The 15155-nt window shown below is 43.2% G+C and overlaps 1 protein-coding gene across 1 annotated transcript in view; it reads right to left on the bottom strand.

Moving 5' to 3' along the window:
* Positions 1 to 10529: 10529 nt before the first annotated feature.
* Positions 10530 to 15155, bottom strand: part of CPZ (carboxypeptidase Z) — a 39775-nt gene continuing 35149 nt past the window's right edge. Inside the window, exons 10-11 of the mRNA XM_013960115.2 lie at positions 13734 to 13833; positions 10530 to 11094 (exon numbers count right to left, since the gene is read on the bottom strand). Coding sequence (XP_013815569.1) covers positions 10739 to 11094; positions 13734 to 13833 — 456 coding nt within the window. The 3' untranslated portion in view covers positions 10530 to 10738. The remainder of the gene's footprint in view (positions 11095 to 13733; positions 13834 to 15155) is intronic.

The raw sequence follows: 15155 nt of genomic DNA, 5'->3' as shown, positions 1-15155 counted from the left end.
AATATAAAGCCTTCAAAGCTAGGCAGGGATTTAGAGCCTTTACATTTTGAACTTCTGTGCCAAAAGTTACATGTTCTTAAACTTTCTTGTGAATTTACCCCTTAATCTCTTTAAGGTTTAATTTCCAATTGCAACACTGCCGGTATTTTTATCCTTATCCTACAGCTATATGTGTAAATGGTAGTACTTAAGCATAGTGCATAGTATAATATTATATAGACAGGTCTGAGACTGCTCAGTGGATTTTTAATGAGAAATTAACAGCTTTTGCATTATGGCAGTAAAAACATTTCCTTAAAAGAATAAAACAAAGCAAATACTGTAATTTAAGACTTCAGTCAGATTATTCATAATAACAATTACTTATGTAGTAGAAAAACAACCTTTAGGTTTCAATTCACTGAATCACAGTTCATAAAAGGAAAACAGTGGAAATTATCAAGTTCTCTTGTAAAACATAGCCAGGCTCAAGTTGAAAAATGAAGCTTCCATCTTGCAGGAAACTGACATTCAGAGTTGTGTTGCTGCACAAATTGTGAAAAGTGAAATATCTTGACTTCATGAGAACAGAACTTTCCACTCCCTCCTTTTTGCAAATTTCTGTTAAAACATGTTAGTTTCATTGAATTAGTATTTTTTAAACAGAAAACATCACAAAAAATCCTTAACCAGATCCAGCATAGAGTAATGCCAGTACTAACTACATGAAAATAAAGAATACGTATCTTGTGGCAAAAGAAGGAGAAAGCTGAAAGACATGAGTGCACATTACATTACTGAATGCGCAAAAATAGCTAAAATTCATTATGAAAGAAGGAAATTAAAAAAAAAATCAACATACTATCACTATTCTTTTGGCCTTAATGAATTTTTCTTCCATTGTTAGAATATAATACAGGCCCTTAAGAAATACTTAGCTTCTAAGTCTCTTCTCCCATCATTTAAACTACCCTGCAATGAGAAGGCTAATTACAGGTGTATACTGATGTAATCTTCTTCCTTCTCTCCTCCTTCTGAACTTGGGACCTATACACCTGAATTATCACAGAATCACAGAATTGCAGAATCGCTGAGGTTGGAAGGGACCTCTGGAGATCATCTAGTCCAACCTCCCTGCTCAAGCAGGGTCACCTAGAGCACATTGCACAGGATTGCATCCAGGCGCGTTTTGAATATCTCCAGAGAAGGAGACTCCACAACCTCTCGGGGCAACCTGTTCCAGTGCTCTGTCACCCTCACAGTGAAAAAGTTTTTCCTCATGTTCAGATGGAAGCGTCTCTGTTTCAGTTTGTGCCCGTTGCCTCGCGTCCTGTCGCTGGGCACCACTGAAAAGAGTCTGGTCCCATCCTCTCGACACCCTCCCTTCAGATACTTGTACACGTTGATAAGATCTCCTCTCAGCCTTCTCTTCTCCAGGCTGAACAGGACCAGCTCTCTCAGCCTTTCCTCATAAGAGAGATGCTCCAGTCCCCTAATCATCTTTGTAGCCCTTCGCTGCACTTGCTCCAGTAGTGCCACATCCCTCTTGTACTGGGGAGCCCAGAACTGGACGCAGTACTCCAGATGTGGCCTCACCAGGGCTGAGTAGAGGGGGAGAATCACCTCCCTCGACCTGCTGGCAACACTCTTCCTGATGCACCCCAGGATACCATTGGCCTTCTTGGCCACAAGGGCACATTGCTGCCTCATGCTTAACTTGGTGTCCACCAGCACTCCCAGGTCCTTCTCCGCAGAGCTGCTTTCCAGCAGGTCAACCCCCAACCTGTACTGGTGCAGGGGGTTATTCCTCCCCAGGTGCAGGACCCTGCACTTGCCTTTGTTGAACTTCATGAGGTTCCTCTCCGCCCACCTCTCCAGCCTGTCCAAGTCTCTCTCAATGGCAGCACAGCCCTCTGGCGTATCAGCCACTCCTCCCAGTTTTGTATCGTCAGCAAACTTGCTGAGGGTGCACTCTGTGCCTTCATCCAGGTCATTGATGAAGAAGTTGAACAAGACTGGACCCAGGACTGACCCCTGGGGGACACCGCTAGCTACAGGCCTCCAACTAGACTCTGCACCGCTGATCACAACCCTCTGAGCTCTGCCATTCAGCCAGTTCTCAATCCACCTCACTGTCCACTCATCTAGCCCACACTTCCTGAGCTTGCCTATGAGGATGTTATGGGAGACAGTGTCGAAAGCCTTGCTGAAGTCTAGGTAGACAACATCCACTGCTCTCCCCTCATCTACCCAGCCAGTCATCCCATCATAGAAGGCTATCAGATTGGTTAGGCATGATTTCCCCTTGGTGAAGCCATGCTGACTACTCCTGATCACTTTCTTGTCCTCCACATGCTTGGAGATGCCTCCAGGATGAGCTGCTCCATCACCTTTCCAGGGATGGAGGTGAGGCTGACTGGCCTGTAGTTCCCTGGGTCCTCCTTCTTGCCCTTTTTGAAGACTGGGGTGACACTGGCTTTCTTCCAGTCCTCAGGCACCTCTCCTGTCCTCCATGACCTTTCAAAGATGATGGAGAGTGGCTTAGCAATAATGTCCGCCAGCTCCCTCGGCACTCGTGGGTGCATCCCATCAGGGCCCATGGATTTGTGGGTGTCAAGTTTGCTTAAATGATCTCTAACCCGATCCTCCTCCACCAAGGGAAAGTCTTCCTCTCTCCAGACTTTCTCTCTTGCCTCCAGGGTCTGGGGTTCCTGAGGGCTGGCCTGAGCAGTAAAGACTGAAGCAAAGAAGGCATTCAGTAACTCTGCCTTCTCTGCATCCTTCGTCACCAGGGCACCCACCCCATTCAGCAAAGGGCCCACATTTTCCCTACTCTTCCTCTTGCTACTGATGTATTTGAAGAAGCCCTTCTTGCTGTCCTTGACATCTCTAGCCAGATTTAATTCCAAACGGGCCTTAGCCTTCCTCGTCGCATCCCTGCATACTCTGACAACGTTCCTATATTCCTCCCAAGTGGCCTGTCCCCCTTTCCACTTTCTGTATACTTCCTTCTTCTGCTTGAGTTTTGCCAGGAGCTCCTTGCTCATCCATGCAGGTCTCCTGCCTCCTTTGCTTGACTTCCTACTCATAGGCATGCACCGCTCTTGAGCCTGGAGGAAGTGATGTTTGAATATTAACCAGCTCTCTTGAACGCCCCTTCCTTCTAGGGCCCTAACCCATGGGATTCCTCCAAGTAGGTCCCTGAAGAGGCCAAAGTTTGCTCTCCTGAAGTCCAGGGTTACGATCCTACTTGGTGCCCTGCTGCCTCCTCGCAGGATACTGAACTGCACGATCTCATGGTCACTGCAGCCAAGGCAGCCCCCGACCTTCACATCTTCATCCAGTCCTTCTTTGTTTGTTAGTACGAGGTCCAGCAGCACACCTCTCCTTGTTGGCTCCTCCACCACCTGTGTCAAGAAGTTGTCACCAATGCTCTGCAGGAACCTCCAGGACTGTTTGTGCCTAGCTGTGTTGTCTTTCCAGCAGATATCGGGGTGGTTGAAGTCCCCCATGAGAACCAGGGCCTTGGGATCGTGAGGCTACTTCCCGCTGTCTGTAGAAGGCCTCATCGACTTCCTCTTCCTGATCAGGTGGCCTGTAGTAAACACCCACAACAGTGTCACCCATGCTAGCCTGCCCTTTAATCCTTACCCATAAGCTCTCGACTCGCTCTTCATCCACCCCTAGGCACAGCTCAATACATTCCAGTTGCTCTCTCACATAAAGAGCAACTCCACCACCTCGCTTTCCTGGCCTGTCTTTCCTAAAAAGCACATAGCCATCCATGACAGCACTCCAGTCATGCGAGCTATCCCACCATGTCTCTGTAGTGGCAATGAGATCATGGCCCTGCAACCGCACACACATCTCTAGTTCTTCCTGTTTGTTCCCCAAGCTGCGTGCATTGGTGTACAGGCATTTCAGGGAGGTGATCGAGCATGCAGATTTCCCAGGAGGGGTAAAAGAGGATCCTCCATAGCCACATCCCATGCGCACTTCCCTGGCTGCATTCACCTGTTGGAGGCATCCTGACTTGAGCAGTCTTTTGCCAACTACCCTGTCACTATAACTCTCCCCTTCCCCCATCTTTCCTAGTTTAAAGCCCTCTTTACCAGGCTGGCCAATCTGTTGGCAAAGACCCACGTGCCCCGCCTCGTGAGGTGGATCCCATCTCTCCCCAGCAGTTGTCGATCTTCAAACAGGGTCCCATGGTCGTAGAAACCAAAACCCTGTTGCCAACACCAGCGGCGCAGCCAGTCGTTAACCTGGAAAGTCCGTCTCCTCCTCCTCTCATCCATCCCCCTCACTGGCAGGATTGAGGAGAAGATGACCTGGGCTCCCAGACCCTTGACCACCATCCCCAGAGCTCTGAAATCCTGCTTGATGGTCTCCAGTTTGCCCTTGGTGTCATTGGCGCCCACATGGAAGAGCAGCAGTGGGTAATAGTCCGAAGAATGGACGAGCCTAGGCAGTCTTTGCATGACATCTCTCACACGAGTCCCCGGCAGGCCACAAACCTCTCTAGACATGAGGTCAGGTCGGCAGATAGATGCCTCCGTCCCCTGCAGCAGGGAGTCCCCCACAACAATCACCCGCCACTTTTTCCGGGCGTTCTGGCAGGGCACAGGGTCTGTTGTCCCGGTTACTTCCCTGGCAGCCATGCCCATCTCCTCCTCATCCTGGAGGGCACTAAACCTGTTCTTCAGCTTCAGGTCTTCAGGAAGAGTAGGAGCCTTTCTCCTCCCACGAGCAGTGACCAGTTTCCAGCCTTCTTCTACGGTGTTATGATGTACCGTTTCACACGGCACAGAGCCCTCTGGCAACTCCACTGCTGCAGGGGGTTGGGACTCCTGGAGCTGCACAGTCTCCAAGAATACCCTGTCTATCACTTGCTCCACTTCCCGGATGCTGCGCAGCCTACTGACCTCCTCCCGTAACTCCCTTACTTGACGACACAGCTCGTCAACAGCAGCACACCTCCTGCAGGAGAGCTGGCTGCCAGCCCAGGCCTCCCGGAGAGGCCCCAAGCACTCCCTGCAGCCTGAGACCTGTGGAGCTGCATCTGCTGTCAGAGGGTCGGTCTGGGTCCAAGCCTCTGACACAGCAACTCCAACAGCCACTGGGGAATGCGCTGTGCAGCATGTCACGACCATACTTGAGGAAACCTACACCACAGGGAACAGAAACGAAGGTCCCTACGCGCGTCCCTTCGCGCGCCCTTCTGCGCGAACTGCTGCACAAACTGCTGCGTCTGTTTGCTGCCTCTGGGAGCTGCGCTCTAGGCCTGGCTCTTATATAGGCCTCTCCCTAGCACTGCCTAAGAGGGTGCTTGACCGCCCTAATCAAGGGCCACTGAGATCAAAGGCCCCAACTCCCTCTGGCCGGGGCAACCAAGAGAGCTCGTTAGCAGCAGCCACTCCTAGCTAGAGCTTTTCCCATGAGCTTTTCCCAGGAGAAGTCAAGGCCTCCTGCAGTTGTCCTTGCCTAGCTTCCCCTTTCCTGTTCACAGCAATCACCTGCTAGTTCCTCGGGGGTAAATTATAGATAAAGTTCAAATTTTTTATATATGTACACACACATACACACATTTATTTATAAAAGAAATGCTACAGCCCTTTTCATAATACAGTTTCACACACAGTGCAGCAGCAAGCAACAGTCAGAAACATCTATATTTATAGAATTATTTACTTGCCCGTTCAATTATATAACCACACCTTGCCAGCTGACCTTATGCATTACTAACATTTCCAAACTGGATGGGAAAGTGGTGTTACGCTTTCAAGCTCTGCCCACAAAAGCAGTCTGGGTCATTCCTGGTATTAAAATGAAATGCTTACTCATGGTGTGCTGCGAGACCTACAGACTGCAGTCACCCCTCTCTGCTCACACATCCAGCCCTCAGCAGTACTAGAAGGAAGATCCCTGGGTGACAGCAGCAACCCACTGATCCCAGGTGGCCTTCCCTCTTAGCAGAGACTACAGCTTCCTTCAGGTGTGCACAACCACACCCAAGTTCACTTGCTACTCCAGTTCTGTTCAGGTGGCTTAGGTCAGAGAAAAAAAGATTTTTAAAGTGTTTAAACTCCCTCAGGTCGTTCTGATGGTGCCAGGGGGGGATGGGGGGGGGCTGAAAGCTGATATGAGCAAGGAGCTGAGGTGTGTGGAGTGGCAACTCCATAACCCTGCTCACCTGCTCCCTGGACTATGTGTCCGACCATAGCCCAAGACAATTTAAAGCTAATCTGTCCTGTTTGTTTGTTTTTTTCCTGTTCTCACTAATACCACTACGTCCACACCAACACCAGTGCTTAGTGCAGTCCTGCCAACCCAGTATGACACCGGTGGCTGCCTGGACCCCACGAGGAGCTGCTGAGTTGGAGGGATCTCCCCAGTTCAGCAGCAGCTCCATTTGAATGGACTTAGAGCCAGAGACTAAACATGGCCGCCAAAAAGCCCTACAAAGAAACCCTACTTTCGGCATCCCTGTCCATTCTCGGTGTGTGATCAGTGGCTAAAAACCTCCTGCTTCCTTGCAGAGGTCTGGATCTCCTGTCAAAGAAGTCTACGTGAAGCCCTTTGGCAGCACAACTTGAAATTACACTAAGTTAGAAAAGACAAATGTCAAATGTAATCTCTCATCCAACATGCTGTGAAGAGAAAGACAGCAGGGGAAGTACAATACAACCTCCCCATCCGCTCCTTTTAACTTGGGTAGCTTCAGAGTGAGTGTCTTGCACAGCGAAGGAAGACAGCGTGAGAGTCCCTCTGACAGGAGCTTTGTTAAAAGGTGTATCAGCTTCCACTCGCATTTCTATCCAAGCCACCCGAACGGCTCGGCTCGGTGCTGTTCCTCGTTTCCTGAAGGCTGAATTTTCAGCGCCCCGCAGCTGCAGGGTGAAAGCCCACCTATCACCAATGTCTTTCAGTTCGTCTGCAGGCATTGCCGCAGAGACAGGCAGTCTCGTCTCATTTTGACTGCAGCTTTCACAACCATTAAAGACGTTTCTGTTTTGTTTCCAAACTGCAGTGCAATGCTAGAATGATGGACACAAAGAAATGGCAGTGGCTTGCCAAGCTCTGTTTGACAGCTGGTTCACAGGACTTCAAAACCGACTGCAATATTGTTTGGGAGTCTTAAACTGAGGCATGAAATGGAGAACTATATAAGTACTGTGAAAAATGATACCAGGAAGAGTTTTATTAGTAAGTGATTTTGACACTTAAAATTTTTGTTTTCAGGCATTTAACTTCAGATACCTTTCTCTTCTTTTCCATCCTTAAGGAAAAAAAGATACTCCTTCCTAAATGTGGTTGGCCCAGGACTGGAGAGTCATTTTGTTACAGGAGGTGAAAATGTTGACAGCTGTATATTTTTCCTCCCTTGTTTATGAGTCTTTTTGCTCTAAAAGTCTTTATGAATGGAACAAACAGACCCAAAGCTTCTCTGTAATAATTCATGTACACATGTATATTGTAATTTATCTCCTGATACTTTTATGTGCGTTCTTGATTTCTCTGCTATATGAAGGAAAGAGAAATTGCAAGTACGATGTAAGCAGGCATTTCTTCTTGCTCTTTATCTTTGTAATGTTGTTAATTGGATATGCATACTTTGACCTGTTGGGGAGATTCATTACTGGCACACTGATGAGGTTCTCTGGACAGTTGGCAGGTCAGAACGTTTATTAATGCAATTGCTTTGTGCAGAAAAAGTTTGGCTCCATGGTGGAGAAGATCCCCTCTGAAGAGATTGTGGAGACTAGGAACTTAATTATTAAGGAGGATGTTACAAAAACATCTGTCAATGCTGTTCGATATGCAGTTGGAAGGTAATTGAAAAAAATTATGTAGACTCTGACTTAAAAGGAGAGGGAGTCTCATGAACACACACTATAATTCCTGGACAGAGAAGCAACAATTAGTCTAACAATACAGTCTGACTGCAGAATATGTCACGCTCCAAAGTAATACTGATTAGCTGGAAAAAAGCCAAGCCAAGCCAATAAGGCATAGGTTAAGCATGATGGAAACTGTCGGGGAACTTTGGTTGGTTTTCGCTTCTATCCTACATTACTTGCACTGAAGGGTAGGAGGCCATGGTTCACCAAAGCATTTCAATGCATGTTAAATCAGTTCCTATTCAGAAAGTATTTAAATATGCATCTAGCTTCATATTCCATTAAACCCTGCACTTGAGTAGCTCCCTGATAGGTGCCTGAGGAAGCTGGTCACTGTGTGCATTTTCATGCATTTATTAGACATGCCTAAAGGTCCTATGATGCTTAAATCCCACCCCTACTTACAGTCTTTTTAAGCACATTTTAGTGTTTTTCTGAACAGAATTTATGTGGCTAATCTGAGATTAACTACACGTTTCTTGACTGAAGTGAGAAGTGAAGAAGGTTCCCATAATCCAGTCCAGGACACAAATGTAATCCACTACTTTCTTTCCCAGGTGAATGAATGTAGAACTGAATCTATGTTAATCTTAAATAAAAATGGAAAGGTGATATTAATTTTGACTGTATAGGGCATTGCTATTTGGCTGGTTTTGACCGATGCTTTCGTTTGTTTTTACCTCAAAGCACCAGTGAAGATGTCCTAGGTCTAATCAAAACTGAAATGGATTTTTGAGTCACCTAGAGAATTCTCACTCTCTCTGAAGATTTTATGTCCCAGAAAAATGAAGTAGTTGCAGAAGACTGAGGTATACCTTTTCCCAAAATTCTTAGAGCAGCTTCAATGCACTAGAATACATCCCGTCTATACAGGTTGCTTTATGTGAACTAGCAGAAGTCTGATCCTTCCTTTCTTTCTGCTGCACAACTCATTTTGTGGATGTGAGAGGCTGTTCTTGCTCTATTTCATACCTCTTTCACATCAATAGTATAGTAGTACAGAACAGTTTCTTTTCACACTCTCTCAAACATGGCATATCTTTGCAATCTGCTCAGCAAATCATTTTGCCGCAGTCTTGGCTGAGTCTGCTATTTCAATGCAGGACTCGAGGAAAGAAGTGCATTTTCTGCATAGTCATTCTGGTTTGCATTTCAGCTGGCTTGGGTTTACTGCGATTACTTGAAAATTTTCCAAACAGCCCTGTGAGAATTGGGTAAATACTTATAGAAAGCATCTCTCTATGTGTGAGACATTACGTGCATAAACAAAGCAGCTAAGAGCCAGCAATTCAGCATATTGTTCTGATTTTGTCAGCCTTACCACTGTTTTCACGGGATGGTGGCTTGAAAAAGTGACCATAATGAATAGTAGTAATGCCTACTACAGGGAATAAAGTCTGGAGGTATATAATCTCGTGCTCACATGTTTAGGATTCAGGATTTCTTTAACTTGGCTAGCCTGGGCAAGGAACACCTATCAATGTGCAGCACATTCACTCCCATATAACCATTTTTGCTAATGCTAAGAGATTTCTTTCATTTTTATGTAGTCTCTGATCCTGCAAATATGCAAGCACAAGAGTAACAGACTCCTAACTTCAATCAAATTGTAACTGGGAGTAGGGTAGTTAGGCACGTGCAGCATCTGGTGGCAGAATTAAGATCATTCTTCTCTTCATTCTTCTTAGGTAATCATAATACGAGATATGTGCACATGGACTATAGGATTCATGCAATACAGGCTCCTTTAACTGAGATGAGGAAACTAGTTTTCAGAAATCAGAGGGCAATCCAGACAACAAATATAGCAGTTCCTGCAGAAAGTATGTCAACTCCAAACAGCCGTCTTATTCACACACTATGGCATTTAGACAGATCAGGAAATACTGTGAATATATAAAGATCCATTAACCAGTTCAAACCAAATGTGGGCCTATGTGTTTCATCAAAGTTAAAGACATTTTTCAAATCCCCCCAAAAGACGGTTACATCTGACATCTGACAGAGGACCATATCTCACAAGACCACTCTTCACCTAGCTTTTCTCAGTTGTCTTGGAAAAAACGTGTGTGATTTGTTTGATATCCACTGATTCCAATAACAAGCACATGGACTTAAAATAATTCATGATGTTAACATTTTTAGCATAATATGTCTCATTTAAACTTAATTCCTCATGGATTATCTCATGTATTTTTCTACTTCATACATTTCCAGCAGTAAAATCATATTACTATTTTTTACTTAATAAATTAAAATAATCTCAAATTATATTAATATTTAAATATCATAGGGGTTGGATATTCAAACTCCTTAGAACAGAGTTTTACTTTCTGAAAATCAATGCTAGCTAATATCACATGATGGATTTGAAAAAAGAATCATTGTGAGGTATATTAGAAGAGCTAAAGAACTGAGCTTAATATGTTAAAATAATGTATAAAGAGCAAAAGAGTTTTCTAAATTTTCCTAGAAGTCATTTTTAGTATATGCAGTCATTAATGTGTTAGGACAAGTAGGAAAATGCATTAAAGGATCAGGAATATTTTCCTGCAGGTACTTAGAACCTAATAAATAATGAATGTGATGATTAACTACATGGGCATAAGTACAGTGCATTACTAAGAAAAAAATACATAAAACCTGGCCTTTGAACAAGAGTGCACTATTATATTTAATATATAAAAACACTTGAATATAGTCAGTTGTGTGTGAAGAGAAAAGAGAAGAAGTAAGTGAGCCTGAATTAACATTGTATTTTCAAATGAAACTGATTTAAATATTGCCAAGAGCAATCACAGCATCTGGAGTTTTGGTGGAATGGCAGCAAAATAAGGTGAGCGGAGCAATGACACCATTTAGTGCTTTTTGAGCAGCCACAGAGGTTTGTGCAGGTCTAAGGAGCTGAAGTAAGACCACCACCAGGGCTTCTCCCTTGCCTGTGCCGATCCCCCTCGGGGCTCAGGCTGCGCGTGCTGGGCATGAGGGTCAAACAGCTCCAGTGGGTCGTATGGGTCGTATGCGTCCTCCATGGGCCTGCGGAGCAGCTTGTTAGGCCAAACCTCAACAGGCCGCAATACAAAGTCTACGCGGCCAGCCCGCTTCATCCTGGTGGGAAGAGTGACCCTCTTCATCACCCGGCTGTAGCCCACAGCTTGGGCACTGATTATGTGCGTTCCCGGAGGCAGGAGTCGCCAATAATCTCCATCAGCAGCTTAAAAAAGGCAAACGCAATAAAACAGAGCTTAGTTTTCAGTTTTTCATTCTTTGTGGATAATCCACCTGCATGCACAGAGAGCACAAACATTCGGGGCAGATCTCAGGATATAGTCAGGTCAAATTTTGGAAAAAAAGATCTGACATAAATCTTGAACTATGAAAAGGGACTTCACCTGTGCAAATCTGACCTTTGGAAGCTAATGCAGTAAAATTCACATGCAAAATTCTCAGTAACTGCTGTATCTGTATCACAAGGAAGGGAAGCTTTCCTTCATGCTGCTTTCCCAGGGGTATAAGGAATAACTCCAAAGAAATCAAATGAATTAAAAACCATGTGAAACTTAAGAAAGCGTAAGCAGAATCCAGTCTGCAGTATATATGTCTAAGGACCTAAGAAATCCCTCTTTTTCTTATGTTACATTCTATTACTTTGCAGACATTATAGAGCATCAGACTATGGAGTCAGAGATGCAGCTGGTATAAATTGCCATTAGTGTAAAATGGGTGTAAATTTCCACCAGCTGAAGATTAGAGCCTGCAGGCAAAAACAGGGAGTTTTAAAGTGGAATATTTATTCCTCATTTTCTATTTCCTTTATTTTGAATGGTAAGTTTCTTAACTCAGTAAATGTTGCATAAATGTGATTTTCTCATGGAATTTCTCAGTCTTTTTTAATATTAAAATTAAAAGACATTTCAATCTTATGACATTCTTAACCCCACCTAAAATGAGAACAAATACTCCTTTTTCCTTCATATGTAAACACATTTTTTATTTCATTCTTAATTCTTTAAAGGTCCACTGCCAATGGAAAGCCATTGTCTGGGAAGAAGCTTGAAAGAGACCCTAATTCATGCCAGAGTCTCCCACCAGCCTCAAGAATCTGCATCATCTTCACTATTGTGTCCCCTCTAAAGTTAGTTTTTTTGAAAGCTGGAAAGCATCCACTACATTATAAGCTGTTCTGGCTTTCCAAATTGATTCAACAGCTACCATTAGAGCAAAATGTTACCATTCATGTCTTCTATTTTGCACTTGTATGGCATACCCTATTCTCCCTGAAATCAATAATAAAATGAGAGCATTGATTTCAGTGAGAGACTAAAAGCTCAGAACTTTATGACTGTGAAAATTAACAGTTGCATATGCATTGATACATGTTTATCAGCTGATGACAGGCATATAGTGAATGTAATTCAATGTTCTAGTCTTTTTGCATTTCATATAAGTATTGTCAACAAATCATATATACTTTTTCATATGATCAACAAAGCTTGTTTACCCTCAGCCACTGCCGTTACTCATGTGAAAGTCAGCACGGATTCCACCCTAATGTGGTGCCTCCTGCTCCCAGTGTTTCAACTTTGTCTATCAGGGCTCCATGCCTCAAGATGCTGAGTTACATATGAGTACAAGATGGCCAGAGTAGCTTCAGTCCTCCCTTCAGAGCTATTGTCACATTCCCCCAATGTGAAACATGTACTTCATGATGAATTTCTGAATTTGTGTAATGACCCATTGTCTTTTATGGCCAGCTGACTCTCATGTCAGAAAAAACTGAGAAGTTATTGTTGGTTCATAGAAAGTAAAGTTATTGTTTGGTGATGTTCTCAAGACCAGTGTAATTCAATTATTTCATTATTTAAAAAAAATGAGTGGGCATCCCCTTTTTTGTTAGGTAGCATGTTGCTCACATGTTGTCTGTTACAACTGGTAGTGTCTATGTGAGACTCTTGAGCAGTTATGCAGAATTAGCCTCTGAAAACCACATTCCTTGTATTAGGAGATGATATGGATAAAATATTTCTTATCCAGGCCTAACAAAAATAGCAAGAAGGGTCTGGAAAGGTGTTTTTTTCTGAACACCCACAACTGGCAGGGCAGTCCTTTGAAGACATGAGAGAGGCAGCAGAAACAACTGTTGAGTTTGTCTCGTAGGAGCGTGAGGCCACTACACCAGGACTGAACCTTGAAGGCAGTGTATTGGTAAATCACCTTTACCTTACTCTACAAGAAAATGGGAAGGGACAAGTATTTTCCTGTGTTTGTTCTTTCTTTTTAAACTAAAAGAACAAAGAATGAGGAATCTCTTCTCCAGCTTGGTGTTAAGCCTATAAAAATCCTAAGTTGATAAACACATGAGAAATGAGGTGGGATTGTCATCGTGTTACCCTTTACATCCTGGTACAGGAGGCTGATGAGGTTCAGAGCACATATGTGGCCTGAAGAGGAGATTATCCATAGCAATAAGGCCTCATTCACACAAGGCTTTAACATACTTACAGCAGAATGTACACAGATATATATGAAGAGAAAAACGGCAATAATGTAAAGGTCTAATTTTAGTTTATGCAAAGTACACTTGGTTTAATTTGCAAGAAATATTACATGCACTTAGCAAAGCTCTAAAGCTAGGTGGCAAAAGGTGGGACTTAACTGCATGCATGCAGCTACATTAGCTTTGATAGATCTATGTATATATAACACCATATACAAGATGTGCTTTGATATGTCTTCTCTGCTGTTATTCTAGAAACAAACCCACAGTTGAGAACTGAATTCTCCATTAATACGATGTTCGGCTATCAGTGCTTTCAGCCTTATCACAGGAAAAAGCTCCAACTAAAATATTACCTGTGGTGACATCATGCTGGATGCCCCTGACCGAAATCCGAGCATTTTTTATTGGGTTGCCAAATTTATCAGACACAATTCCTTTTATCCCCCGATGAACCTGACAAAACAAAGCAAAGTTAGATGGACATTAATTATTATGGTACCTCCTCCTCATCTTCTACCAGGAAACCCATATAGAGAGGAAACTACTTTTGCGAGGTTCAACCCACTGTGGAGGGTTACAGGTGTTAATGCCCCCTCCAGGTCACACGCTCTATTTTTTGAGCTCTGCAGTGGTGATTCCTTCTTGGAGAGAGCTGAGGAAAAGGAAGAGCTGAACATTTGCTTTCTCGGACTAGGTATGTGACCATGCATCGAGGGCCCCTTCTGCACACAGATCAGCGGCACCTGATCATCCAACCACTGTATTTAAAGAATGTATTTGAATGTCTGTCCTAGACCCAGAACCACAAAGAAATGAAATATTAGGGCTTTAAAAAACAGGCTGGTGCTCTATACATAATAAAAAGGGATCACTGGTGGTATGAGTGAAGTCAATTCAGCACAAAACAATGGCCCTTTAATCTATGTAAAGTGCAGCATTAAAAGATGTGTGAAATAAATCAAAATAAAGTAGAATTATTAGCTTTCAGATAGTACCACTTATCAAATAATATGCCACCATCTTGGCAGTAGAAATAATTAATGCAGGTTGCATAAAGAAATCAGGTCTTTAGTATTAGTTATAACACATACTTTTCATTTTCTTCCATCCTGTATTAGAGGATCCCAAAATGCTTCAAGATAAAAAAATAAAACTGACCAATTATCCTATAATAGACATGCTGTTACTAATTTAAAATAGAGCAGAAGCATAAGAATAAAATAGACCCTTCAAAGTTAAGAAGAAATTAGAATAACAGGTATTTGCAAAACATCATATATCATTCTATATTAATATTAATATTTAATATAGAGTCTTTAAAATGTTTATTGATCATTATCAAAGCATAATGATTAATATTGTTCAATATATAATATTTAATGTAATTGTTAATATTAATCTGTTAATATTCCGATTTAATATCAGTGAATAGGAATGGTGCAGTGAAATCTTCAGCTACTTTGGACTCCTCATCATCTTTCTGCTGCTTGTGTGTCATTGTGTGTCAGACTGTCATGACTGCAGTGTGCACAGTATTCGTCTTCCTTCTCTACAAGCAGAGACCTCAGCTGCTTGAGCTGATGAGAAATGTTCTGGGTGACAAACTAAAGTGTAAGGTGAATTCTGTCGTACAAGAAGGTGCATAACCAGCTCACTATATTTGTAGTTTGACCAAAAAAAAAAAAAAAAAAAGGAAAAAGTCCAGGTTTTTAAAGACTACAATTTTTTTTGTGCAACTTTCAGAAATGGAAAAGTTTTCTGTTGGGAATTATATA

This window comes from Apteryx mantelli, chromosome 5 (genome assembly GCF_036417845.1).
Source record: "Apteryx mantelli isolate bAptMan1 chromosome 5, bAptMan1.hap1, whole genome shotgun sequence".
In the NCBI taxonomy this organism is placed as follows: Eukaryota; Metazoa; Chordata; class Aves; order Apterygiformes; family Apterygidae; genus Apteryx; species Apteryx mantelli.
Note: the sequence above shows the minus strand (reverse complement) of the source record. Positions and strands in the feature narration are given on the sequence as shown.